At 40.7% G+C, this 25,979-nt stretch overlaps 1 protein-coding gene across 20 annotated transcripts in view; it reads right to left on the bottom strand.

The window, feature by feature from the left end:
* The window catches only part of GTF2I (general transcription factor IIi), a 106,220-nt gene that overhangs the window by 18,304 nt on the left and 61,937 nt on the right, over nucleotides 1-25,979 (bottom strand). For 11 of the 20 annotated variants that reach the window (XM_048324278.1, XM_048324293.1, XM_048324283.1 and 8 more), the window contains 12 exons: nucleotides 25,767-25,829; nucleotides 23,997-24,101; nucleotides 20,607-20,669; nucleotides 19,553-19,657; nucleotides 17,325-17,387; nucleotides 15,532-15,639; nucleotides 12,075-12,140; nucleotides 7,579-7,762; nucleotides 6,101-6,153; nucleotides 3,545-3,628; nucleotides 2,651-2,834; nucleotides 2,279-2,337 (listed from right to left, as the gene is read on the bottom strand). In XM_048324278.1, the coding sequence (XP_048180235.1) occupies nucleotides 2,279-2,337; nucleotides 2,651-2,834; nucleotides 3,545-3,628; nucleotides 6,101-6,153; nucleotides 7,579-7,762; nucleotides 12,075-12,140; nucleotides 15,532-15,639; nucleotides 17,325-17,387; nucleotides 19,553-19,657; nucleotides 20,607-20,669; nucleotides 23,997-24,101; nucleotides 25,767-25,829 (1,137 nt within the window). The remainder of the gene's footprint in view (nucleotides 1-2,278; nucleotides 2,338-2,650; nucleotides 2,835-3,544; nucleotides 3,629-6,100; nucleotides 6,154-7,578; nucleotides 7,763-12,074; nucleotides 12,141-15,531; nucleotides 15,640-17,324; nucleotides 17,388-19,552; nucleotides 19,658-20,606; nucleotides 20,670-23,996; nucleotides 24,102-25,766; nucleotides 25,830-25,979) is intronic. The other 9 variants (XM_048324286.1, XM_048324290.1, XM_048324287.1 and 6 more) reach the window with 8 other exon arrangements.

Below are 25,979 nucleotides of genomic sequence, written 5' to 3'. Positions count from 1 at the left end.
TCCCCTTCTAACCGTGTATGACTCTTGATTTTAAGACCAGGAAAAGGCATCAAAGACCATGGTGACGCAGCTGTGCCCCTGCAGCCCCTGGAGGGCATGGGAAGCAGAGATCCACCTGCAGCCCATGGAGGAGCCCATGAGCAGGTGGATGCCTGGAGGAGGCTGTGAGCCTGTAGGAAACCCATGGAGAGAGGGGCGTTGCTCCCAAGCTGGAGCAGCCTGTCCTTGGAGGACCACACTCCATGGAAAAGTGACCCATGCCACAGCAGTTTGGGGAGGATGGTGTGCCCGTGGGAGGAACTCGTGTTGCAGCAGTCTGGGGGAGGACTGGTGCTCGTGAGATGGAGCCACGTCAGAGAGGTTCGTGGAGAACTGTCTCCTGTGGGAGGGACCCCATGATGCAGCAGGGGAACGACTTCTCTCCCTGAGCAGCAGGAGAAGCTATGAGTGATGAACTGACTGACCATGGCCCCCATTCCCTGCCTCCTTGTACCACTGGGGTATGAGGTAGAGCTGCAAGGAGGGAGAGGTGGGGGAAAGGTGTTTTTAAGTGCTTATTTTACTTCTCATTATCCTGCTCTGATTTTGTTAGCAATAAATTCACCTTATATCTCTAAGTTGAGCCTGTTTTGCCCATGGTGGACGATGAGGGATCTCTCTCTAAGTCTTTACGTCAACTCATGAACCCTTCGTTATGTTTTTTCTCCTCTGTTCAGCTGCAGAAGGGAGTGAGTGAGCAGCTTGTGTGGGTGCCTGGCATCTGGCCAATGTCAACCCATGGCATCATACTTCATTACTTTTCATCACAACTGACAAATAACAATTAACTGCTACTGAGCCAAACCAACTCCAAGCTGAGAAAGGCATGCAGGAAGGAAGCTATACAGAATTTTTTTGTTTCCAAAACATATTTTTAATTAATAAATTACCTATTTTGCTTATTTCTAGTGTCTTATACTTTCATGGCAAGATGCATTAATATTTTTTTCATATGTATTGGATAGATTTCACAGGTATTTAACACCTGCATGTGTCTTTGTACTTATTCACATGTTGTAGTCCTAGTGGCAAAGGAATCAGACTGACTACCTTACTTTAAAAAAATTATTATTCACAAACTGTCTGTTGATGGCACAGGATTACTATTTTCCAAAGCAGTAATACTTTGCTTAAAAACATCTAATATTCTTTGGCAACATTAGGTTTGCATCTGCAGTAAGAAGATGCCTTTGTCTGGGCAAGTGGTTTTCACTGGGCTCTAAGTGCAGGAGAACATTTGCTGTGTTTATCTCTCTGACATCAGACCCTGGATCCCAGCAAGCATGGTGGGCACTGGTAATTCCAGAATCACCTGTAAGTTAGTGAAAAATACAGTGAAGTAACTAGTACAAAAAGAACTATTATTCTGAACATTCCAACAGTCTGAGGTTTAAGAATCATCATCACTACTTAGCCTGTTCTTTCAGAAAGAGGATTTTATTAGCTGGGATTTTTACTGCTGTCGCTGGCACATGCTGTTACTACTTCGAAAAAACCCCAAATTCGATGCTGCCTTTTCCTCTCCACAAGAAAACCAGCCTTTTCTATTTAACTACCCTCTTACTGAATACGAGTTTTTTCCTAAAATCCCCAAAAAATCCACAATACATTGTGATGATGTAAAGTGACTACTGCCTGCATGATTACTAAATCATATTACTTCTTTTTATTTTTTTCCTCCAGTAATCTGTGTGTGTGTAAAAACAAAGGAAGCCCTGGATCTTGGCTTGTGTTATTACTACAAGCAGATTCATACTCCTAAAAAATCCAGTAAGATCTGGATTGCACATTCCTGTAGCAAGAAAGCACCAAGACACTTCAACTCAGGGAATTTGGAAATAAACCCCGAACTGTTTCTTCTCCCTGTTAAAGGCACTTCATGCTTTCAAAAAATCCCTACAATTCCTTACCAACAGAGATCTGAAAGAGCCCAGAGTCAGCTGCAAAATGCCAAGGGACTCCAGAGCTTTGATTCAGGCCAGGACAGTAACTCCAGTTCTCTGGGACTCTGAAGATGACCCAGTCTAGTTATTCAAAGGCAGCTGGGACTGCACCAGGATTTCACAATCCAGGAAGCCATCCACGTTCACAGTGATCAGTTTATTCTTTCCAACCTTCACGATGAATATGCCAGCATACTCATCACACAACGGTTACTTCTTGAAAAATGCTGCATTGATCTAGATGCATTTCCCCATCAAACCCTTCCATTCCCACTTGGAGACAGCACCTGTCTTACCTGGGGTGTTCGACCCGGGCTGAGTAAATTCCGTTGAAGTGACAGTTAGCAGCTCTGGCCTGCAACCAGGACACAAATAATCTACTTATTCTTGACATCAATTAAATACTACTACCTATTATGACATGAATTGAAGAGTTTGAATTTTTCTATTATATTTTTCACACTTATCAACATGCTACAGATATGCAAAAGATATTTTGAAATACTTGTCTGGATTGCAAATACCCACTCTGTGATGCAGAATATTTAATTTGCTTATTTGGTAACTAGAGACCAAATGCTTCATGACCTAATGAAACCAAGTGCTTGATTACATACAGGGTGTTTGTTTGGACTCTTTCTTTAAAATCCCTCCGTGTTTAGACTTACCTTTTGATCACAAATTTTATTCTGTTGCCCACTTGAATTATTTGTTCAAGGCAAGGGATTCCATACCAGGAGGGACTCCTAAAGGGGATGTTCTCTGGCAGCCCTTCAACATAGAGGTCAGTTGGATGAGCTTCAAATTTCTTGTATGGAACAGCTTTGGGCTCAGTGCTCCCCAAAGCCTCAGCTGTTGGAACAAAATACATCCAGTAACTGGACAGACTGGCCAATCAATCTTCATTAAAAGCTAGCTGATACCAGTTCCTCAGGCTGTTGTAATTGTGATCTTAACATTTGGTACAATGCAGGACATCTAAATCCAACAGAACCCAAGTCTCAGCACACCAAATATGTAAAAAATTTGCCATGTTGTATGATGTTGCTGTTCGGCAGTCACAAGAACAGACTGGAGATTACTGGACTGCTCACTGGGGTATAATACATTTGTTTTATCCAAAATTGTTAATGTATTATAGAGTATAATGAAAAATTTTATTCTAGCTCTTATGAAGTTGACTATTTTTTCATATTGGACAGAACATAAAAGTTCACCCAGAAATGTTTTAATACTAATTATGATGATACTGCAGTGGATATAAATTTAAGTAAACAGCTGTTTTGTTCACCATCAAAGGAAAAAAATCCAAATAGGAAGGAATTGAGAGCAATCAGAAGAGCTATATATGTAAGACTTATAATTCTTTTTAAACTATGAATTTACCTTGTTTAAGCAGTAAATTAAAACATTCTTTTTCACTCAGCCACAAGAATTTTAAATACTTGAAAAAAAAATCTGAACAAAGGTCTCATTCACATAGACGTTCAAAGGAAGGAATGAAAGCAACCTTCAAGAAATACAAAGCCATAAAGAAAAGAAAATAATAATACTGTACTCACCAAACTTTTTACAGAAAAGTTGATCTACCATCTTTCTCAGTTTGGTGACTCTGGCATACCACTCTTCTTTCACTGTATTTGAGACTGACACAGAACAAAACCAACATTCCCTAATTATTTTGGTTGTATTTTCAGTTTTTCAGTTTATAGGATGCATAATCATCCTGCATTTTCAGGTAACACATAAATGCTCTGTGTAAGAAGCATGGATTCAACTTGGAACTAGAAAAAAATTATCATAAAATAATGACAAAATATTAAAACTGAACAAAACTCCACTGAACCAGTGATACCACTCTTGCTACAAAATACACACAGTGTATTGGCCTGAAGAACTGCAATACTTTCATCATCCACCTCCAAACTACAGATCCCACTTGGAGATGGGAATAGTTTTTCAACTGTTTCATTTCCTGAAGAATTATCTTGATATTCAGTGTGGAATGAGGCATGCGTATGGGATGAAAACTTGCTTTCAAGGAATCAAAGCACATATAATACAAATCACTTTCTCCTCCTGAATATGTCTTTGTGACCAACAAGTGAAGCTTCCCAGTCTCAAAGAAGATGTTGGCCAGCTGCCACGGCATGGGTTTAGTCAGAATGCAAAAGCAATGACTTGTGGTCCATAACTGCACCCGACTGGGCTATCAGCATAAGCACCAGCTCACACTTCTCCAGCCATTCCTGAGATCTGACTGGTCTGTCTTGCAGCCAGTATCAGTCTTCTCAGAGTTTCAAGACTGAGGCCTTTCCACTAAATCTTCCTGACCAGCCTGCTTCCCACAGGAATGCAAATGAAAATCATCTTTTCCTCTGACAGTCAAAGTACACGTTCCATACTCATCCCTTTCATTTCCTGCTGGGGACATAAGCTATCAGGGCCTGGGGCCAGAGCAGGAATTGGACACATGGAGCTGAGAGAGCAGGGGCTGGTTCTCCATAGCTCTGTCTCCTTAGATGGCAGTGGACACATGGAGCAGCAGAGTAGATAATGAGCTACCAGGAAAGAGGGAATCCAAATAGGAAGAAAACTGCAGGAAAGGAGGCTCAGACAGCTGCTGTCTTCTGTGTTCTCTGAGATGTTATTGACAGCTTCCAGGGATGCTCTCTTCTCTTAGAGAGCATGCAGAGGTCACATGTAACTATCTCTAGTCAAGTGATAGTTGGTGATAACAAGCAATATAAGCAAGTGTTCAGAACCCTGTGCCATAAAATTTGGTTACCACTGGTTTTCTTAGCTACAGGGGTGTTATGAGATAAGCAATGTACTTGCTTTGCCTTCATAATCAGTACAACCATATTAAAAAAGAATAAAACAGCAGAAAAAAGGGCTCATTTAAAAAGCCATATAGGAGTCCAGTTAAGGGTAAGGCTTGGTTACCAGCCTACCTACTATTTTTGTAGTCAAATTTTGTACTTGAAGGAACAGTAGGTTACTGAGACTCAATACACTAAGTTAATTTACACTTCAGGAAAAGTTTAATTCCTGCACACACGTTAAACAGACATCCTTATGGTATAACTGCTTTGCTTAATTTAGATCCTTAATATTCACTTTAATACAGTCTTTGATACACATTTTACAGCAGAAGTCTATGAGTATATAATACACATAAAGGTGCTGCACAAGTGCAAGTACTACTGTCTATATGCTTGTGTTGTCTGAACTAAGGACTTCCGTGGTATTACTAAAATTTCATAGTTCAACAGGGAGAGGTTGCCACTTAGCATTTTGGAGTTGGGAGCAATTGGTTCTTAACTGTTGTTTAAGGCATACAAGCTTTTAGCACTTGGTTTAATTGGACAATTAAAAGAAAATGCCTTGAAGCCCAAGAGACAATAGAATTCAACTGAAGAGAAAAACAAGTCTGGTAAAGGAATTTACCAACTAATGCCCATGCAAAAGTACAGCTCTTTCAAAACTTGATTTTTTTTCCATGCTAAACTTCTTTTTACCAACTTGAGTTCATGGGTGCAATTCCTGCAGTCTTATTTTTACATGGTCATTTTTTCTACCTTTGGATGGGCACTCAATGGAGACAAGACATGTAAGAGCATGCATCTGCTCAAAAGTATTCCTGATGGGAAGAGTGGTTGGAATGCATTATCTTTGCACCACTATGTGCAAATGTAGTCCCATTATCCAAGGAAATCAGATCCTATAGTAATAAATGGCACTATGTTCCCTGCTACATTTCAGTTAATCTAATTTTGGAAAATCCCATATATATAAGCAATTCTTCCATGGTACAGAGTTTCCCTATCGAGTAAACTCTATCAGCTGTGGAAACTGCTGCCTTTTCTCTATATCGCAACAGACTAACACCTAGCTAGCTCATTGTTTTTCTTTCTGCCAAGCTGAATCAAATCCATTGATGGGGTTAGTAACACTAGCTTGGATAACCAATGGAAAACTCTATAGCTAAAGAAAATTCAAAATCAGAAGAATTGCTTGCAATGTATTATTAGTAAAAGCAAATTGTAGCCACCACTGAGACTGACAAATGGGAATCTCATACTGCACTCACACAACTCACACATTTGAAAACCTACCTCCTGAGACTGTTTTGTCCACTGGAACACTTGTCAAATTCAGAAGTTCATGCCTGAAAGATTTAAGATACATATTTCAACAGTAACAGACACTTTGAGAAACTAGCCTCCAGTTACAGCCTCAAGTTACTACTTATTGAAGGATCAAAACCAAAAAACCTCCCAGGGGACATCATGATCCCCAACACTGAATTCCAATTAACACCAAAGTATCCACATGACTGGAACCCTATTGACAAAACATTTTTAATGCCTGACACCTGTATCTGCCAGAGCTGTAACATTTCACGTTAACATATAGGTTCCATTAAACTTACATCTGAGTTCTAAGATATACTTAATCAGAAAAAAAGATCCAAATTAAAAATTTAACCTCTAAAAAAATAAACTTCAAAGCAGACACTTTTGTTTCTGAAATATATCTCATTTTATCCACAGCTGAACAAACAAAAAATTAAACATTCTGATAATTTCTCAAATAGCCAAACTAGTTTTTTTGCTGTTCTGGTTACACATTCCAAAATCAATGAACACCATAAATTAATTTCTGTTAACAACTAACATATATTTGACAAAAGCAGGTGTCAGCATTGACAAAAGCAGGTGTCAGCATTGCATAAATAATTAAATCTATGGATGATGTCTGATTTTAAGTGAGACAAAAGGTAGATCTACACTTTTTCCTCTTTTCTAGTTATCTGCAAGCATTACGATGACAGAACCTGACCATGTTCCTCTCAAATGTAAGCAACTATCACCCGTGGTAAAGGCAGCATGCACAGGGGTGGGAGCTGTCACTATTCCCAGTTCTGAGCCCAACCATTGCAATCAGCAGATTCCTGTACATTTCAAAAACTCTCAGATTAGGCCCTATACCACTGAACACAGGAAAACGTCAGCTGTTACTCACTGAAGCTTCCTTTAAACTTCAGTCCGTCTCCATCTGAGGTCTCCTTCATGTACACTACCTGATCTACCTCCAGACACCCCATGGACACACATCCAACCAAACCACAGGAACCAGTAGCTATGTGTTGGCCTCAAGCCTGACCTGGGAAATGCTTTATACAAATACAGCCATAGACACCTTGATACAACATTCCACCAAGAAAAAAAAAAAAAGCATAAACTGAAATTAGGCCAGGATCCTCAAACAGGATCAAATATCCCAAAGTCAATGGTTTTCAACATGTACTGCAGCTGCAGAGATCTGAACAGTACAAAGAGATCTGCCCCTGGTAAGAAGTCCATAATATTGAAGAGATCTGTCCAGAGATCTCTTCACCACGACTGTAACTGTTCCACTGGTCTGATAAGCTGAATTTATCAAAGTGAACATCAACTAAAAACTACTCCTTCGTAATGCAAATGAATATGCCAGTAGAAACCGGTTTGGAATTCCTTGAAGAAAAATGAAGCAAAGTGGAACCTGCAGAAAACAATGAGTAATGTAGAGACAAAAATGCAGAATTCCTTACTTTTTAATCACAAACCGGATCTTCTCCTTTCCTAGAAGTATCCTCTCCAGCCGGGGAATGCCATACGTGGATGGACGCCTGAAAGGAATCCCCTCTGGCAGCCCTTCCACATATAAGTCTTCTGCATGTGACTGGAAGAGTGGGTATGGGACAGACACTGGACCTTCTGCTTTTATAGCTTGAGCTTTAAGGAAAAAGGAGAATAAAAACATTAGACTAGCTTGTGGCTCTACTCAGTTACCTGTTTCATATCACTCTGATAAACATTATAATTAGCATACAGAACATTAAAACATGTAAGCATTCATGTTGTGAGGGATTGTTTTTGTTTAATAGCAAAATCACTCTGATTAACAGTAAACAAGCTGCAGCCCTGCATACGTATGGAAATCATCCTCTTTTCCCTTCATGTAAACATTTAGTAACAGTGACTGCACCTGTTAGGGTGAAGATTCTCACTATTTTGGTTTTGCTTAATAGAATATTTTGAAAGATGAAGTTATCTAGACTTAGTCATAAACCAAGCATGTTTCAGTTCACTAGCTCTGTTATTATTTGTTACTACTATTGGCTTACAAGTCATTAGCTCCTTGGAGTAGGGGCACACATCCCTTCTTTTTAGTGAATTCCTGAAGTTTCCATGTATTTTAGAAATCCAAAGAACCACTAATGAAATAAACAACACAATTCTAACACTGCTGAAAAAAGCATGGCCCTACTAATGAAATCTTTGAAACAAATGAAAAGCAAGGAACTGAGTCAGCCACAGCTGAAAAATAACCTCAACTTATTTCTTTAAGTTATGAGGATCACACTATTATCAATACACCTATCAGGGTGGCAAATACTGGAGAATGACACAAGAGTTTGCAAATACTGAAAGGGCTGATTTCTTTATACTCACAAAGGTATGTTAATTTTGTAGGCCATGTGACAAGAATTCTCTATTACCATGTGACTGGTCTGCAAATAATTTGGTACGTTCTGCTGTTTTGATATGGAAATTAGATGCAAAAAATTATTTGAGGTGAGAAAAACCAAGCTAAGGCCAAATTAGAGTACAGTGATGTTGTGGTAGCACTTCTGAAAGTAAAACTACTTAGGGCACCTTTTCAAGCAACTTAACGTAATATCCAAGTGGCCCACAGTTCAGACATTGTCTATGCAAAATGCTCTCATTAACTTGTAAATTCTTAAATGAAATAAACAATTTAGGTGTTAAAGGTATTTGGGTAACACACTCTTTCAACCGCTTGAAACCAGAGTATTTCTAGGGATGTTTATAGCAAAAAGGGAAAGCTTTGAAAACACTGTATCTTAGTCTACTATTTTGACCAGAATTAAGTATCAAAATCTTAGAAAACTGCAAGAAGAATGGTGTTTCAACTAGACTTGGTTTCAACTGGCAAACATAAGATGGCCAACACTGGAGACAGAGAACAGATTCAGAGAGATGGACATGAACCTGAAGATGATTCTTAGCAAATACACTAATGAAACCCTATTCAAACCTGCGCCAAAGGAGCTCCAGAGTAATCACCAACAGTTCTGTTGTGTATCGCAACAGCCCTTCATCAACATAATTTTCCAGTCATGCACCTCTTTCAAGAAATTAACAAAAATTTTTCTCAGCCCTGGAGGTTGTTGTGGCATGTGGTAAAAAGCTCAACAAATCCACCAGACAAGCCTCAGGGCAACAGATTAAGATCACTAAAATCCAGATCCTTAGCCAGCATAAAGTAAGAACAGCTTCAGAGTAACAAAAATTCTGCCTGTTTAGATAAGTAACTAACAACAAGTAAATTTTCACATATGAGAGTCTTTATTTCTCTTAAATCAGCAAATGTTTTAGCCAATACTGTTTAGAGTGCCTAAGAATACCATCAGCATCCCAGTCTGAAGTGAGGCTTCTTAGATTTGGAATCTCACATGTTTTTGCACAGAAATCCTACTGAAAATAGGCTTTATTTTATAAATTATTCTGTATATGTGAGTCACTAAAAGTAAATCTCATTTAGTTTTCACCTACAACACAAAGCTGTATTTTCAGACATGGCAGTTGTAATAGATTACAGTAACTGATAATGCTAGAACACTTTGGAGCTATAGAAGCCAACAAATTTGAAGACCATTCTGGGAATTCTGGACATCCATAACTCATTTCTGTAAATGGTAGACTGCATGCCCATACAGATAGAAAGAGATAGTCTGATAAAGAATTGTTTTGTTAAGCAATGAAATGTTGTCATCCACAGGGAAAAGGAGATAATTTTTAATACAATATGGTCTGCTATGGAAAGTCAGGAACAGCTCAGCATTCAACAGACTCTACAGGAGATTTTTAGGCTGGTGTTGTGGGTAACCCAAAATGTTACTGCATTCCATATGTACCTGTGCCCAAAAATTTACTGTCTCTTTCAGACCCTGCAGGCAGAAAACAGAACCGGCTGGGGAGGTGTTGGGAAATGGTTAGAGGATCAGGGACATGGATCATTGATAGAATTATGGGATCGATAAAAGAACTGTACAAGCAATAGGCCTGCAAGCAAAGGTTAGTGTGAGAAACTGTCTCCATGAGAAAATCCCTGTGTGAGAAACAGGCCTGGGAACAAGAAAGGAGTTTGAAGATTTGCAGCTGTGCAGATAAAACCTGGAGAGGAGAGGGTGAACTCTGAATTCTTTTAATCATAACATAACTAGTAGAAGCTTGCCAATGTAAGTCCAATTATGTAGAAGCAGAAATGCGCTTTGGTAAGTTTTAAGCCACTTAAGAGTTAACAAGCTGGTATACTATATAAGTGCCTCTGAATTGCTAATAAAGGGAGCTTGCTTTTATCAACCATATTGGCTGGACTGCAATTTCTTCCTCCCCCCGCCGGAGTCCACAGACCTTTTTCCAACAGGGAGGGTGCCGTGCGCACTTTTAAAGTCAACTCTCCCAGGCATCTCGGGCTCTTTTTGTGGAGTGGCTTTTGCCTCTCTGGCCTCTTGGTCTTTGCCTCAGGCAGAGAAGCTCTCTCCTGCCATTTGATTTTTGGCCTCTTGACTTTGTTTTCTTGCCACTGGCACCAGTAGCAACTCAGGAACTGCACTGTGCAATCAAAAACTGTTTCAGAGTGAATTTTTCAACTCCTGTAAGCAGCATGGGGGCTAGAGCCAGCAGGGCCAGGAGGCTGCTGTTCCCACTGCCCCTCCCGCCAGCAGCTCAGAAACAGCAGCACCAACACCAGCACAGTTCAGTGGGCAGCAGCAGGAGGCAGGGAGAGAGCAATGCTGACACACAACAAACTGGAGGTTGACTGGTGGGGCTGGAGTTACCCAGGCAACCCCAGGATTCCCATCTGCCGCTAGAAGTGCTTCATAAGCTCATCTCTTCCCAGGAGGGTTTGCTGCCATTGTCCCTCTGTGTTTCAAGCCAAGACATTGGTTATGGTGGCTGCCATCTTGGATTCTGCATTTCCCATTGTCAGCATGGACTTCCAGCGATTGAGCAATTTTGTATCTAATAATTATTTACTCTTGCTTTTTGCCTGTTGCTGTTTTGCTTGTTATTAGACTGTTATTTTTTTCACTTTTATCTACTAGTTTTCATTCCTTATTGCTGGAAAGGGATTGGTTAAAGGGAGGCAACTCATTCCATAGTGACTACCCCTTAAATTGTCTTAAACCAACTTAATTTTCTTAAACCAACTTTGCTACATGCAAACATCAAAATCAAAATTAAAGCAATTCACTAAGAATGATGTTCCTTTCTAGAGCAATTAAAATACAGTGAATCAGATTCTGAACTGTATTACCTTGGTGCAAGTTGCTTTCAGCAGGCTGTTTAACTGTCAGATGATAGTCACACCCCAAACATGCAGTAACTCCAAACCACAAAGTCTATTCTTAAAGCACTTCCACTTTTTGTGGCAGAGGAACACCAGAATTTATTTTTAAATCTTTGCTGATGCTGTTTTAGTGCGTGATATGTGGACACAAAATATATCTAAGTGCAGCATTTGGAGATAAATTCCAAAGTCTAACACATCTGCTGCTTTTCCTTTCCAAGAGCCATTAACACATATAATTTTTGCTTCACTGCAAAACAATCATAATCAAAAATGAAGAATCGGTGAGTGGTAGCCTCTCTTTAGCACCATTCTAAAGATTCTTTCACTTAAGGATCCAGTGTAATTACAGAAAAAAGGACAGTTCTCTCCAATGTGGGTACCCAAGATACGTGAGCATGCAGGTGCTCCAGGAGACTGAGCACACCTGAAAAACAAAATCAAGTTTCGCACTATGGTGCCAAACGCACATATCCCATTTTGAAATTACTCTGTTCATCAAAAAAGCTACTTTCCCCAATTTTATGTCTTCTAACAGTATTTAGCCCTTTGGTGCTGTCACTTCTGGTGTGCTTCTGAGCCTACAACAAGATGCATGCCAAAGAGCAGTCTGTCACAGAGACAAAAGAGTACAGGCAATGGCTTGGACAGGTGTGTAACACATACCATATTTTTTTTCAAACAGCTCTTCAACTTCCTTTCTCAAGTCCGTAATTCGCGTATTCCATTTGTCTGCAAAGAAAACAGGAGGACATGTCAGACTACAAACAAAACTGAGAATCTCTTGTAAAATCTGTTGCCACTAAATGAAATATGCAGTGTGTACTTTTACTGCTCACTTGCAAACAGGTGCCTGCTGAGTACAGTACAAGACTACACCTTAAAATGCAAGGATACATTCAGAAAAAAAGAAAAGCACAAAATAAAATGTTTAAGATTACTTCCCAAACTTGTATACTAAATTAAGTTAAAAAAACCACAACATGCACTAGGTTAAAGTAACTTCCAAAAACGGTTTCTCTCTTCGATGGCTCAGTCAGCAGCTCTTGCTGCCAACAGGGGGTAAAGGCAGTTTGTAGCCACTGTTCGTAGTTATCTAAATTTGGGTGCTGAAAAGCTTAATTAGTGAAGCTTGATAAAACTTACAACACTGGAGCTCAATACTAGAGGAGCAAAGTGTTCTGAAGTGTCCGAACAGCAGCACTGACACTACCAACAGCTGCTCTTTTTTAATTAGAACAAATGAAGGGCCTTTCTCTATGTCAGAGACTGAAAATAGTTCCTGCCTCCAACATTGATATAAACTTTTGCTTATTATAAAGAAGCTACAACCAAAGAAGCTTCCCTGAAGACTGGGACTTTGGACTGAAAGTCAAACTGCTGATTAGATAAAGGGAAAGCTATTGTTCAGTCATCCCAGGCTGAGGGAAAGGTATGCATCCACAACAGGCCAAAGCCACCAGTTGCAATCATCCCTGGCTGAATTTGCGGTGGGGGGAGAGCACAGCTCACAGAAGCCAGGTTTACACAGACTCCCCACAACCAAGGGGGGAAGAGGAGGCTTTGGGTGCGTGGTGTAACCTCTGGTCAGAGGCAATTAACACCCATCCTCTGATTACCCCACAGGCCACATCCACAGGACACTGACATGAGAGACAGCTGGGGGGGAGTCATAACCCCCCAAAGTGCTCCCCAGAGGCTTTGCACCACTGGATGCAACAGATCCCAACTCTGCTGTAAGAGACACTCCCCTCCCCCAGGGGGACATGCCTGGACATTGCCACCTGGCTCGAGGGCATATTAAGCCATCGGATTCTATGCTTTTCAGGAGGACCTTCACCACCAAGAAGACCAGCTGGAGAGGATAATGGAACATCGTTGGGATCCACAGAGTGGTAATATTTTCCTTCATTCTCTTTCTGTCCCCCCCCACCTATTTTCTATTTCTTTCTCTTCTTGTCTCTCCTTTTCTCTCTCTCTCTCTCTCCCTCTCATAAAATAAAACCCATACTATTGTCACTGGCATATGGTCTCATTTGCACCTTAATTCAGGCAGAGGAATTTCTAAAGAACGTTAAAAATTGGATCTTAGCTCCAAAACTTCTCACATTCATTTTGTGTTTTAACCAGATCTTGAAATACCATAGGGACATGCCACTTTCTGTATGTGAACTTCAAAGTGAACATAAGAGGAAATGTCCTCAATACAATTTACGAAGCTCAAGAGTAAAGATATCTGAATAACTTGTGAGATGCAAATCACTGTAATCTAATTGCATAGCGTCTAGCTCAAAATAAAATTTTCTTGAAAACAGCACAGGAAGAAGATCAACTAAGTCACCTCAGAGCCAACACTGAGCAGGTAAGCCCTGAGATAGTCTCAAACTGCTGAGTATATATTGCGAGCTCAATTAAAACTTCTGTCATCCTAATATTTTATTGCCTTTCCTCTCTATCTGCAATCAAACACATTCTTTCTTCACTTCCAAAACTGCTGGCCTTCAAAGATTAGGTGATGTTTTCTATTGAGGGAATGTATCTAATAAAAGCTTCTGCAGCACCAACTCCTCAATATTCTCCCCTACTAATGCTGTCTTTATGTTATCCTGACCGAAGGAAAAAAAGAATGATACATGTTGAATGGCCTACCGGTATTGATGATCTTTTAAGAACACAGCTCTCAAAATTTTAGTCATTTTTGCTAAAATTGATATCTGTCATGCAAAAAACATGTTAGAAGGAATTCCATAAGAATTTTTCAATTGGCTTCAATTTCCACAATTCCTACTAAAAATCTAAAATACTGGGCCAAAAGATATTCCAACAGTATAGAACCTTATAAAAGCAGACAGATTAATGCACTATGTGTCCAGAAACCACACCAAAACACTGAATAAAGGACACGTACAGGACTGCAAAAAATCCCGTGCAAAGCATCTTTAACCAGAGTAAACTGAAGTGCATGGCTGCATTTCTGTGGAGAACCCAACATAAGGCATCATGAAACAACGCTACCAAAAGATCCCAGCTTTCTGTGAGTCAATTTATGTGGTCACGTGTAAGAGATGGTCCGAAGATCCCTCATCTGCCTCACGATCACCGCCAAGGACAGAGACTGAGCACAGCAGTCCTGGCCTGGCTGAGGTGGGATGTCTGCCAAGTGTTGCCTACGGGTGTGCCCGCTGGGAACTGGTACACATTCCTGAGGAAAATTAGTGCAGGTCACAGTGGACTGCGCCGCTCTTGCTGCCCAGGCAGGAAGGACTGCGCTGAAGCAGAAAGGAATGACCTGTCCTGTCCACCTGTCCTGTCCACCTGTCCTGTACCTGTTTCCCAAAGCAATGGGCCCCATAACAATGGCTGTAGATTCCCCCACCTCTTGGGGAAAAGGGAGGATATTGGGGATACAGTTAGAAAGCAGAAGCAAGAGCACTGCTAAACTCATGCCCGAAGTAGAGGCGCTAACTCTGCTAGGCCACAAACCATGGCAGACAGTACGGCCTATAAAAGGCATGCTTGGTATGTACCTGGGATAGTTAGTGCTAGATTCTAGTTTGCAATGTTATTATGAAACATAGATATATGGTCTTGGCCAGTTGCCCCTCGCTTCTGAAAAGGACTATAAAGGGACTTTCTGAGATAACTGAGATTGAGATCTCCCCACGGAAAGAAGACGAATCTATTGGCAGAGGACCACGAGGACTTCATCTCATGCGTTGGTAGCTATTACCCCCCCTTTCTTTCTCTCTACTCTTTTACTTTGTTTTTCTTTCTCTCTCTCTCTTTCTCTCCTCTATTGCATTACCGTGTTGTGGGGACTTAATGAAGGTGCACTGTTCTGATTAAAACTGAGATCCCTTGTGTCCTTTTGCACTCTGAGATCCATAAACAAACCATCACGATCCTCGCTTGTATTAGCAGATCGTGACAGCACGTCAAATACCAAAAAACAACAGAGGTAGCCTATGATGATGATTTTACTGCTGCAATAGACCTACACAGAGCCCATGGCACTCACATGAAGGCTTGCCCTGGCATGTCTCACTCCTGCAGCACAAAATTACCCAAAACCTTCTCATAAAACAAAGCAGGGAGACAACATCGTCTTCAATTTTCATCTTACCAAAATTAAACTCTTTTCCTTTCCTTCTCCCAGTATTGCCAGCTTCATTAGCCAACTTGGTATTCTTCAGTCTCTTCTCAGAGGGGTTGAAGTCATCATCATCATCATCTTAAAGAAACAAGAAAAAAATCACTGATTTTATGTCCAGGGAACTCATGTGCAGCGCTGGAACTGCTTTGAATGTCAAAGCTCTTACAGAATTAAGGAACTGTGCTTATCAGGGCACTAAATTTTGCAACAAATTACTTATCTGAGTAACTCTAGAAAGCTCCTGTTCCTACCTGTGAAGGAATAACTTGTGCAAAAGGACCTGGGCAAAGCACAAGATAGCAAAAAACAAAGCTGCTTCTGAACTTCCTAAGGAAAAAAATATTGTCTTCTCAAACGTGACTGGACATCGCATGATCGTAAAACGACCACGCGACAGCAAACGGAATCACAAAAGAAATTGTGCAGATATGGACTACATTTTTTTATCTAACTGGAAGTAATAGCATTCCACTAGTAGATCTCAAAACACAGTACCTAAGTTTTGCCTTGAAGAGCTCAAATGTTCTAAACCCACTTTCAAACCAGTGTAAATGGGCACCAAAGAAATTCAGTAAACAGGTCAGCTCTACCTTAAACACACACAAGTGGACAGGCAGGAAAACAACAAACCTAGCAATCTGTCACACAGCTGCTACTTAGCCAGTCACTGCCCAATCCACCCCTACCTTCCTTATGGAAAGGAGTTTAAACTGTACACTGCCCAATTACCAATACCTGCAACCTCAGAGAAAACAAATGGTTAAAGCAGACAAAGAAAACTAAGTTCACATACAGAAAAACACGGACCCACGTCAACAAGGGTATGGCTTACTTAGCAAGAATATTAATACATATTGACATATCTTGTACCTATACAGTTCTGTTAATCTCTGCCACAGAAAACCTTCTCAGAGCAATTCTACTTTTGTGCTAAAGGCCTTTACATATACGCAAAACTTAAGGACTCTTCTCATAGAAACTTTTCTGTTGAGGTAACGTAAGCGTCATTTCCGTGCTGCATTGTAAAGCAGTGAAAGTAATGCCAGGAGTGCCCACTTTGTCCTAAATGCCCTGCCTACTTTCTAAATTGCTGATTGGGTGGTCTTAAGCTAATTCCACAAGCAAGCACTGCAAAAGCCAATCTCAGCAGGGTTTTAAAGCAGTTACAGGACACTAATTCACAAACACAAGAAACACAGATGACCTCCAACCAAGATCCCAGCAGGAGAACTACTGGGACACTGGTTAGAGGCTTTAGAGCCCTTTAGATGAGAAAAGGAGGTGGTAAGTACAAAGGTTTCTATCTCATAGTTATTGACTGAGGCTTCACTTTCACCACGTGAAACAAAGCCCTTCCTGTTCTGCTACCATCCTTCCCAGAAGCTAGTGTTAACTACAAATTTTACATATAACTACCGTGTGTTTATAAAGAAATGTGTTCTTCAGAATGAATGAATGTTAAAACATCTTCTCTGTTCAATGAGTAGTTTTCATTACCAGCACTTGAAAAATACACAGAAGACACAAATTGCTGTCAGGCATCATTTCAAAACCAGCCCAGTATGTCCAATATGCTTCAGTGTATTGTGCTTTTCTAATACTTCTCAAGTAGGTACGTTTACCAAGCAGTGCACAATCCAAACTGCACTCAACACTGGCACAAAATTCTCTTCATTCAGTGCCAAGTAATGTAGGCTTTGGAAAACACATTTTGGATATAAAAATTGCCCCGCCAACTGAAATTAATAACCCGGGGAACTGACCTTCGCTTGTTAACTCAGCCTCAGAATCCTCACTTGTTTCTGACGAGTCATGCTGGGAGGAATCTGAAAGGGAAAACAGGAATGCCGAATGACGAACACAGAAAAGATTTTCAACCAAACATGCCATGCCTTTGCATTTAAACCAACATCATCAAAGAAGCCCCTTGCACTCACAGCATGCAAGAAAAACAGAAGCAAAGATATGTTACCATAAGCCCTTGAGCAATTCCAGACAAAGGCAAGGAGGGGAGGATTACACTTGCTAAACTGCGCGTGCAGCAGTGCAGAGTTGGTGCTATGACAGAAGGAAGTTCCAGAGTCTTGGCTTTGTAGGGTTAATACAATCATAAGTATTTTCCCCTCTGTTACCCTGGATTACTGAAAATATAAACAAAGGCTGTGATCCCCACAGGTTATGTATTTGCTTTACCATCTCTACAGACTCATGGTTGCTCCACTAGAATGCTTTCCATCACAGGCTGCAAGGCCAACAGTGAAACATGGGAGGGAAATTCATGATCACCATGCTTTTGTTGGGGCAATGTGCACCAACAACACAAACAGGATTAGCTCATCAACACTCGGTGGGAGAAAGAGCAATTTATACTTAACTGCAGTACAGTCTGAGAAAGTGAAGCTAATTGTATCAGAAACTATACCAAGATGAGGCAGCAGTGTGTGAAGGAACATATTTTAGCTACTCTGGCAGAGTAAAGCTGCGCTTGCGCATTTTGAAGAGGATCTTCTTTCAGATCTCTCTAAGCTGGAGCATGGCATTGCTTTGGGAGCCGGTCTAAAGGAATCTCTGTTTCAAAGGTTTCTCTTCACATGATGTGGTGTACAGCAGAAATTCAGCAGTATCTACTGAGGCACCTTAACTGCCGTATATTTGAACTATGTCAAATACATCATCCAGTTCATGGAAAACAGAGTGTGATGTTTTGGTCTAATTCCAAGTGAGTGCTGGGTAGATAACTAGCAAACGCAAAGTACAACAAAAGCAAAGAATTAGGAGTTGTTTCACTAGACATGAACATAAAGTATGGTCTTTATAAAATTCTAGTCAAAACCAAGGCAGAGTCAGAGTCTCGGTCATTTCCTATCACACTTCCCCTTCCTCACGCTCTCTCTTCACGGTCACGTATAAAGCACAGGGCATGATGCTGGGGAAAACAAAGTACCAAGATTTCTCTATTCAAGTGAGTTCAGTTCATCGTGCAGCCAGCATGAGCAATGAACTTTATTCTCCTTTATCAGGAGAAATGCTGCTGAATTTCATGTAATAGTGTTACCTACCTTCAAAGCAAAATAATGGGATTTGCAAGAAAGAGCATTGCTGCTAGCAAAACCTGCCTAGAAATGCACCCGACTCAGGCTGGAGAGCCACGTGCCCAGAACATAGCCAGCCTAACCATGATGTACTTTTCACATCCCGTCAACACATTAAACTTTGGGTCACAAGCACCTTAAAATGCCTTTCATGATTTAAAATAATGACCACGCCCATCACAACTTGCTTATACCAAGCCCCAGAGTGCTGTGATTTGGGAGATTAAAAGCAAAACAAAACAAACATCACAAAGACAACCCAGTGGAAATATGAAAAGAGAATGCTTGAAGAAGACATACAACTTCAAGTAGGCAACATCTTTCCAAATATTTCTGGGAAAAAATATCCAATGATGTTAACTTAGCCTCACAAAAAACATTGCACATCTCAAATGCTCTAACTCTGTTTCCACATCTGTTCCTTCACTGCCATTGCAACTCTGGGGGATGCCTTCCAAAATATAAAGTAAAAAACATACTCCTGACTGCACAGAACCTTATAAAAGCAGACAGATTAATGTGTCCAGAAACCACACCAAAACACTGAATAAAGGACACGTACAGGACTGCAAAAAATCCCATGCAAAGCATCTTTAACCAGAGTAAACTGAAGTGCATGGCTGCATGTCTGTGGAGAACCCAACATAAGGCATCATGAAACAACACTACCAAAAGATCCCAGCTTTCTGTGAGTCAATTTACGTGGTCGCATCAAATACCAAAAAACAACAGAGGTAGCCTATGATGATGATTTTACTGCTGCAATAGACCTACACAGAGCCCATGGCACTCACATGAAGGCTTGCCCTGGCATGTCTCACTCCTGCAGCACAAAATTACCCAAAACCTTCTCATAAAACAAAGCAGGGAGACAACATCATCTTCAATTTTCGTCTTACCAAAATTAAACTCTTTTCCATTTCTTCTCCCACTATTGGCAGCTTCAGTAGCTGACTTGGTGTTCTTCAGTCTCTTGTCAGGGGGGAGGTAGTCATCATCATCATCTTAAAGATACAAAAAAGCCATCACTAGTTTTATGTCCAGGGAACTCATGTGCAGCGCTGGAATTGCTTTGAATGTCAAAGCTCTTACAGAATTAAGGAACTGTGCTTATCAGGGCACTAAATTTTGCAACAAATTACTTATCTGAGTAACTCTAGAAAGTTCCTGCTCCTACCTGTAAAGGAATAACTTGTGCAAAAGGACCTGGGCAAAGCACAAGATTAGCAAAAAGCAAAGCTGCTTCTGAACTTCCTAAATGCCCTGCCTACTTTCTAAATTGCTGATTGGGTGGTCTTAAGCTAATTCCACAAGCAAGCACTGCAAAAGCCAATCTCAGCAGGGTTTTTAAGCAGTTACAGGACACTAATTCACAAACACAAGAAACACAGATGACCTCCAACCAAGACCCTAGCAGGAGAACTACTGGGACACTGGTTAGAGGCTTTAGAGCCCTTTAGATGAGAAAGGGAGGTGGTAAGTACAAAGGTTTCTATCTCGTAGTTATTGACTGAGGCTTCACTTTCACCACGTGAAACACAGCTCTTCTCTTCTGGTACCATCCTTCCCAGAAGCTAGTGTTAACTACAAATTTTACATATAACTACAGTGTGTTTATAAAGAAATGTGTTCTCCAGAATGAATGAATGTTAAAACGACTTCTCAGTTCAATGAGTATTTTTCATTGCCAGCACTTGAAAAATACACAGAAGACACAAATTGCTGTCAGGCATCATTTCAAAACCAGCCCAGTATGTCCAATATGCTTCAGTGTATTGTGCTTTTCTAATACTTCTCAAGTAGGTACGTTTACCAAGCAGTGCACAATCCAAACTGCACTCAACACTGGCACACAATTCTCTTCATTCTGTGCCAAGTAACGTAGGCTTTGGAAAACACATTTTGGATATTAAAATGCCCAACCAAATGAAATCAATAACCCAGGGAACTGACCTTCAACAGTGACCTCAACCTCAGGTTTCTCACTTGTTTCTGATGAGTCACGCTGGGAGGAATCTGAAAGGGAAAACAGGAATGCCGAATGACGAACACAGAAAAGATTTTCAACCAAACATGCCATGCCTTTGCATTTAAACCAACATCATCAAAGAAGCCTCTTGCACTCACAGCATGCAAGAAAAACAGAAGCAAAGATATGTTACCATAAGCCTTTGAGCAATTCCAGACAAAGGCAAGGAGGGGAGGATTACACTTGCTAAACTGCGCGTGCAGCAGTGCAGAGTTGGTGCTATGACAGAAGGAAGTTCCAGAGTCTTGGCTTTGTAGGGTTAATACAATCATAAGTATTTTCCCCTCTGCTACCCTGGATTACTGAAAATATAAACAAAGGCTGTGATCCCCACAGGTTATGTATTTGCTTTACCATCTCTACAGACTCATGGTTGCTCCACTAGAATGCTTTCCATCACAGGCTGCAAGGCCAACAATGAAACATGGGAGGGAAATTCATGATCACCATGCTTTTGTTGGGGCAGTGTGCACCAACAACACAAACAGGATTAGCTCATCAACACTTGGTGGGAGAAAGAGCAATTTATACTTAACTGCAGTACAGTCTGAGAAAGTGAAGCTAACTGTATCAGAAACTATATCAAAATTAGGCAGCAGTGTGTGAAGGAACATATTTTAGCTACTCTGGCAGAGTAAAGCTGCGCTTGCGCATTTTGAAGAGGATCTTCTTTCAGGTCTCTCTAAGCTGGAGCATGGCATTGCTTTGGGAGCCGGTCTAAAGGAATCTCTGTTTCAAAGGTTTCTCTTCACATGATGTGGTGTACAGCAGAAATTCAGCAGTATCTACTGAGGCACCTTAACTGCCGTATATTTGAACTATGTCAAATACATCATCCAGTTCATGGAAAACAGAGTGTGATGTTTTGGTCTAATTCCAAGTGAGTGCTGGGTAGATAACTAGCAAATGCAAAGTACAACAAAAGCAAAGAATTAGGAGTTGTTTCACTAGACATGAACATAAAGTATGGTCGTAAAAATAATTGACCACTTAGAACCTTTCTGAGAGAATTAAAGAAGTTAAAAAAATTTAAAATATACAGCATTTTTGGAAATTTAAGAACAGCCACAAGACCGGCAGGTGGTCCACCTAGTCCAGCACCAAATCCCAGAGAAACACTCACACTTAAGGGACTCATGCAAAAAACTCAAAGCACATGGCAACAAAGCTCTGGAAGAAAAGAAGAAATGTCCCATCTGGGAGTTAAGACACATTAAACCAATGGTTTTAAACACCAAAGTAAGTTTTTTAACAATGTATCTTCAGCACTAGGTCTCTTCTCATCTTGGGAAAATACACACAGCTCCTATGCAGAAGCCATCTTCACAGGTCTCAATGTTGTCATTCACCAGCACTGGCTCCAGTTTCTCAAACGTGATTTTGTTCCCTTTAAAACAATTTCTTCTGACACTCATAACCTTAACTTTCTGATTGCTGAATTGCAATCACACCGTGCTGCCCACTCGTCCAATCTCATTAAGACCACCTCAGACACCTACAGCAGCTACAGCTAACCCGGGGGATTGCAGGCACACCATGGTTTTGCCACTTCCCTTTTCACCATCTTGCCAAGGTTACTGGAGGGGAAAAACACTGAAAACCCCCAGTGACATATACCAAAATATACAAACTCTGATGGTTTGCTTTGAAGGAAATTGTCACTTGTGCAAACCTGCATCACTGGCTGTAGCTTTCAGACAAACTTTAGGAAAAGCTTTAAATGCCTCTTCTACCTATTTCTGTACTAATAGATGGATTACACCCAAGACTCTATAAAACCCAAACACTGCCACTGATTCTTCTATCTTACTTGTTTTTGTGAGGATCAGCAATAACTAATTTCCATTGCACAGAATCCAGACAAGGCTGCCTACTCTGTATGCCTATTTAAACCACAAATGAAACTGAAGTTAGACTGTTACCTGCCATTTTTAGCCACTGCCTCTAGACCTTTTCATAAATACCAGCCTTCACGAGCAACAGATTGATTTGATTCACCAAAACCACGTGCAACCTTCCACACCTCTCTTACAGAAACTTGTGAAGAAGAACAGAGCTGAGAAAAAGGTGTGTAACAAAACCTTAGTCTGACTCAAAGGACCACACTCAGCAGCTGTACCTATAAAATTCTAGTCAAAACCAAGGCAGAGTCAGAGTCTCGGTCATTTCCTATCACACTTCCCCTTCCTCACGCTCTCTCTTCACGGTCACGTATAAAGCACAGGGCATGATGCTGGGGAAAACAAAGTACCGAGATTTCTCTACTCAAGTGAGTTCAGTTCATAGTGCAGCCAGCACGAGCAATGAACTTTATTCTCCTTTATCAGGAGAAATGCTGCTGAATTTCATGTAATGGTACCCTTAACTATGGTGATACCTACCTTCAAAGCAAAACTAATGGGATTTGCAAGAAAGAGCATTGCTGCAAGCAAAACCTGCCTAGAAATGCACCCGACTCAGGCTGGAGAGCCACGTGCCCAGAACATAGCCAGCCTAACCATGATGTACTTTTCACATCCCGTCAACACATTAAACTTTGGGTCACAAGCACCTTAAAATGCCTTTCATGATTTAAAATAATGACCACGCCCATCACAACTTGCTTATACCAAGCCCCAGAGTGCTGTGATGTGGGAGATTAAAAGCAAAACAAAACAAACATCACAAAGACAACCCTGTGGAAATATGAAAAGAGAATGCGTGAAGAAGACATACAACTTCAAGTAGGCAACATCTTTCCAAATATTTCTGGGAAAAAATATCCAATGATGTTAATTTATCCTCACAAAAAACACTGCACATCTCAAATGCTCTAACTCTGTTTCCACATCTGATCCTTCACTGCCATTGCAACTCTGGGGGATGCCTTCCAAAATATAAAGTAAAAAACATACTCCTGACTGCACAGAACCTTATAAAAGCAGACAGATTAATGTGTCCAGAAACCACACCAAAACACTGAATAAAGGACACGTACAGGACTGCAAAAAATCCCATGCAAAGCATCTTTAACCAGAGTAAACTGAAGTGCATGGCTGCATTTCTGTGGAGAACCCAACACAAGGCATCATGAAACAACACTACCAAAAGATCCCAGCTTTCTGTGAGTCAATTTACGTGGTCACATCAAATACCAAAAAACAACAGAGGTAGCCTATGATGATGATTTTACTGCTGCAATAGACCTACACAGAGCCCATGGCACTCACATGAAGGCTTGCCCTGGCATGTCTCACTCCTGCAGCACAAAATTACCCAAAACCTTCTCATAAAACAAAGCAGGGAGACAACATCATCTTCAATTTTCGTCTTACCAAAATTAAACTCTTTTCCATTTCTTCTCCCACTATTGGCAGCTTCAGTAGCCAACTTGGTGTTCTTCAGTCTCTTGTCAGGGGGCAGGTAGTCATCATCATCATCTTAAAGATACGAAAAAAACCATCACTGGTTTTATGTCCAGGGAACTCATGGGCAGCACTGGAATTGCTTTGAATTTCAAAGCTCTTACAGAATTAAGGAACTGTGCTCATTGCAACAAATTACTTATCTGAGTAAATCTAGAAAGCTCCTGTTCCTACCTGTGAAGGAATAACTTGTGCAAAAGGACCTGGGCAAAGCACAAGATAGCAAAAAACAAAGCTGCTTCTGAACTTCCTAAGGAAAACAACATTGTCTTCTCAAACGTGACTGGACATTGCACGACCATAAAACAACCATGCAACAGCAAACGGAATCACAAAAGAAATTGTGCAGATACGGACTTTTTTATCTAACTGGAAGTAATAGCATTCCACTAGTAGATCTCAAAACACAGTACCTAAGTTTTGCCTTGAAGAGCTCAAATGTTCTAAACCCACTTTCAAACCAGTGTAAATGGGCTCCAATGAAATTCATTGAACAGGTCAGCTCCACCTTAAACACACACAAGTGGACAGGCAGGAAAACAACAAACCTAGCAATTTGTCACACAGCCGCTACTTAGCCAGTCACTGCCCAATCCACCCCTACCTTCCTTATGGAAAGGAGTTTAAACTGTACACTGCCCAATTACCAATACCTGCAACCTCAGAGAAAACAAATGGTTAAAGCAGACAAAGAAAACTAAGTTCACATACAGAAGAACACGGACCCACGTCAACAAGGGTATGGTTTACTTAGCAAGAATATCAATACATTTTGACATATCTTGTACCTATACAGTTCTGTTAATCTCTGCCACAGAAAACCTTCTCAGAGCAATTCTACTTTTGTGCTAAAGGCCTTTACATATACGCAGAACTTAAGGACTCTTCTCATAGAAACTTTTCTGTTGAGGTAACGTAAGCGTCATTTCCGTGCTGCATTGTAAAGCAGTGAAAGTAATGCCAGGAGGGCCCACTTTGTCCTAAATGCCCTGCCTACTTTCTAAATTGCTGATTGGGTGGTCTTAAGCTACTTCCACAAGCAAGCACTGCAAAAGCCAATCTCAGCAGGGTTTTTAAGCAGTTACAGGACACTAATTCACAAACACAAGAAACACAGATGACCTCCAACCAAGATCCCAGCAGGAGAACTACTGGGACACTGGTTAGAGGCTTTAGAGCCCTTTCGATGAGAAAGGGAGGTGGTAAGTACAAAGGTTTCTATCTCATAGCTATTGGCTGAGGCTTCACTTTCACCACGTGAAACACAGCCTTTCCCTTCTGCTACCATCCTTCCCAGAAGCTAGTGTTCACTACAAATTTTACATATAACTACAGTGTGTTTATAAAGAAATGTGTTCTCCAGAATGAATGAATGTGAAAACGACTTCTCTGTTCAATGAGTAGTTTTCATTACCAGCACTTGAAAAATACACAGAAGACACAAATTGCTGTCAGGCATCATTTCAAAACCAGCCCAGTATGTCCAATATGCTTCAGTGTATTGTGCTTTTCTAATACTTCTCAAGTAGGTACGTTTACCAAGCAGTGCACAATCCAAACTGCACTCAACACTGGCACACAATTCTCTTCATTCCGTGCCAAGTAATGTAGGCTTTGGAAAACACATTTTGGATATAAAAATTGCCCAACCAACTGAAATTAATAACCCGGGGAACTGACCTTCAACAGTGACCTCAACCTCAGGTTTCTCACTTGTTTCTGATGAGTCACGCTGGGAGGAATCTGAAAGGGAAAACAGGAATGCCGAATGACGAACACAGAAAAGATTTTCAACCAAACATGCCATGCCTTTGCATTTAAACCAACATGGTCAAAGAAGCCCCTTGCACTCACAGCATGCAAGAAAAACAGAAGCAAAGATATGTTACCATA

The sequence above is a fragment of the Corvus hawaiiensis genome, chromosome 20, assembly GCF_020740725.1.
Source record: "Corvus hawaiiensis isolate bCorHaw1 chromosome 20, bCorHaw1.pri.cur, whole genome shotgun sequence".
NCBI classification, from domain to species: Eukaryota; Metazoa; Chordata; class Aves; order Passeriformes; family Corvidae; genus Corvus; species Corvus hawaiiensis.
This window is presented reverse-complemented; position numbering and strand designations above follow the sequence as displayed.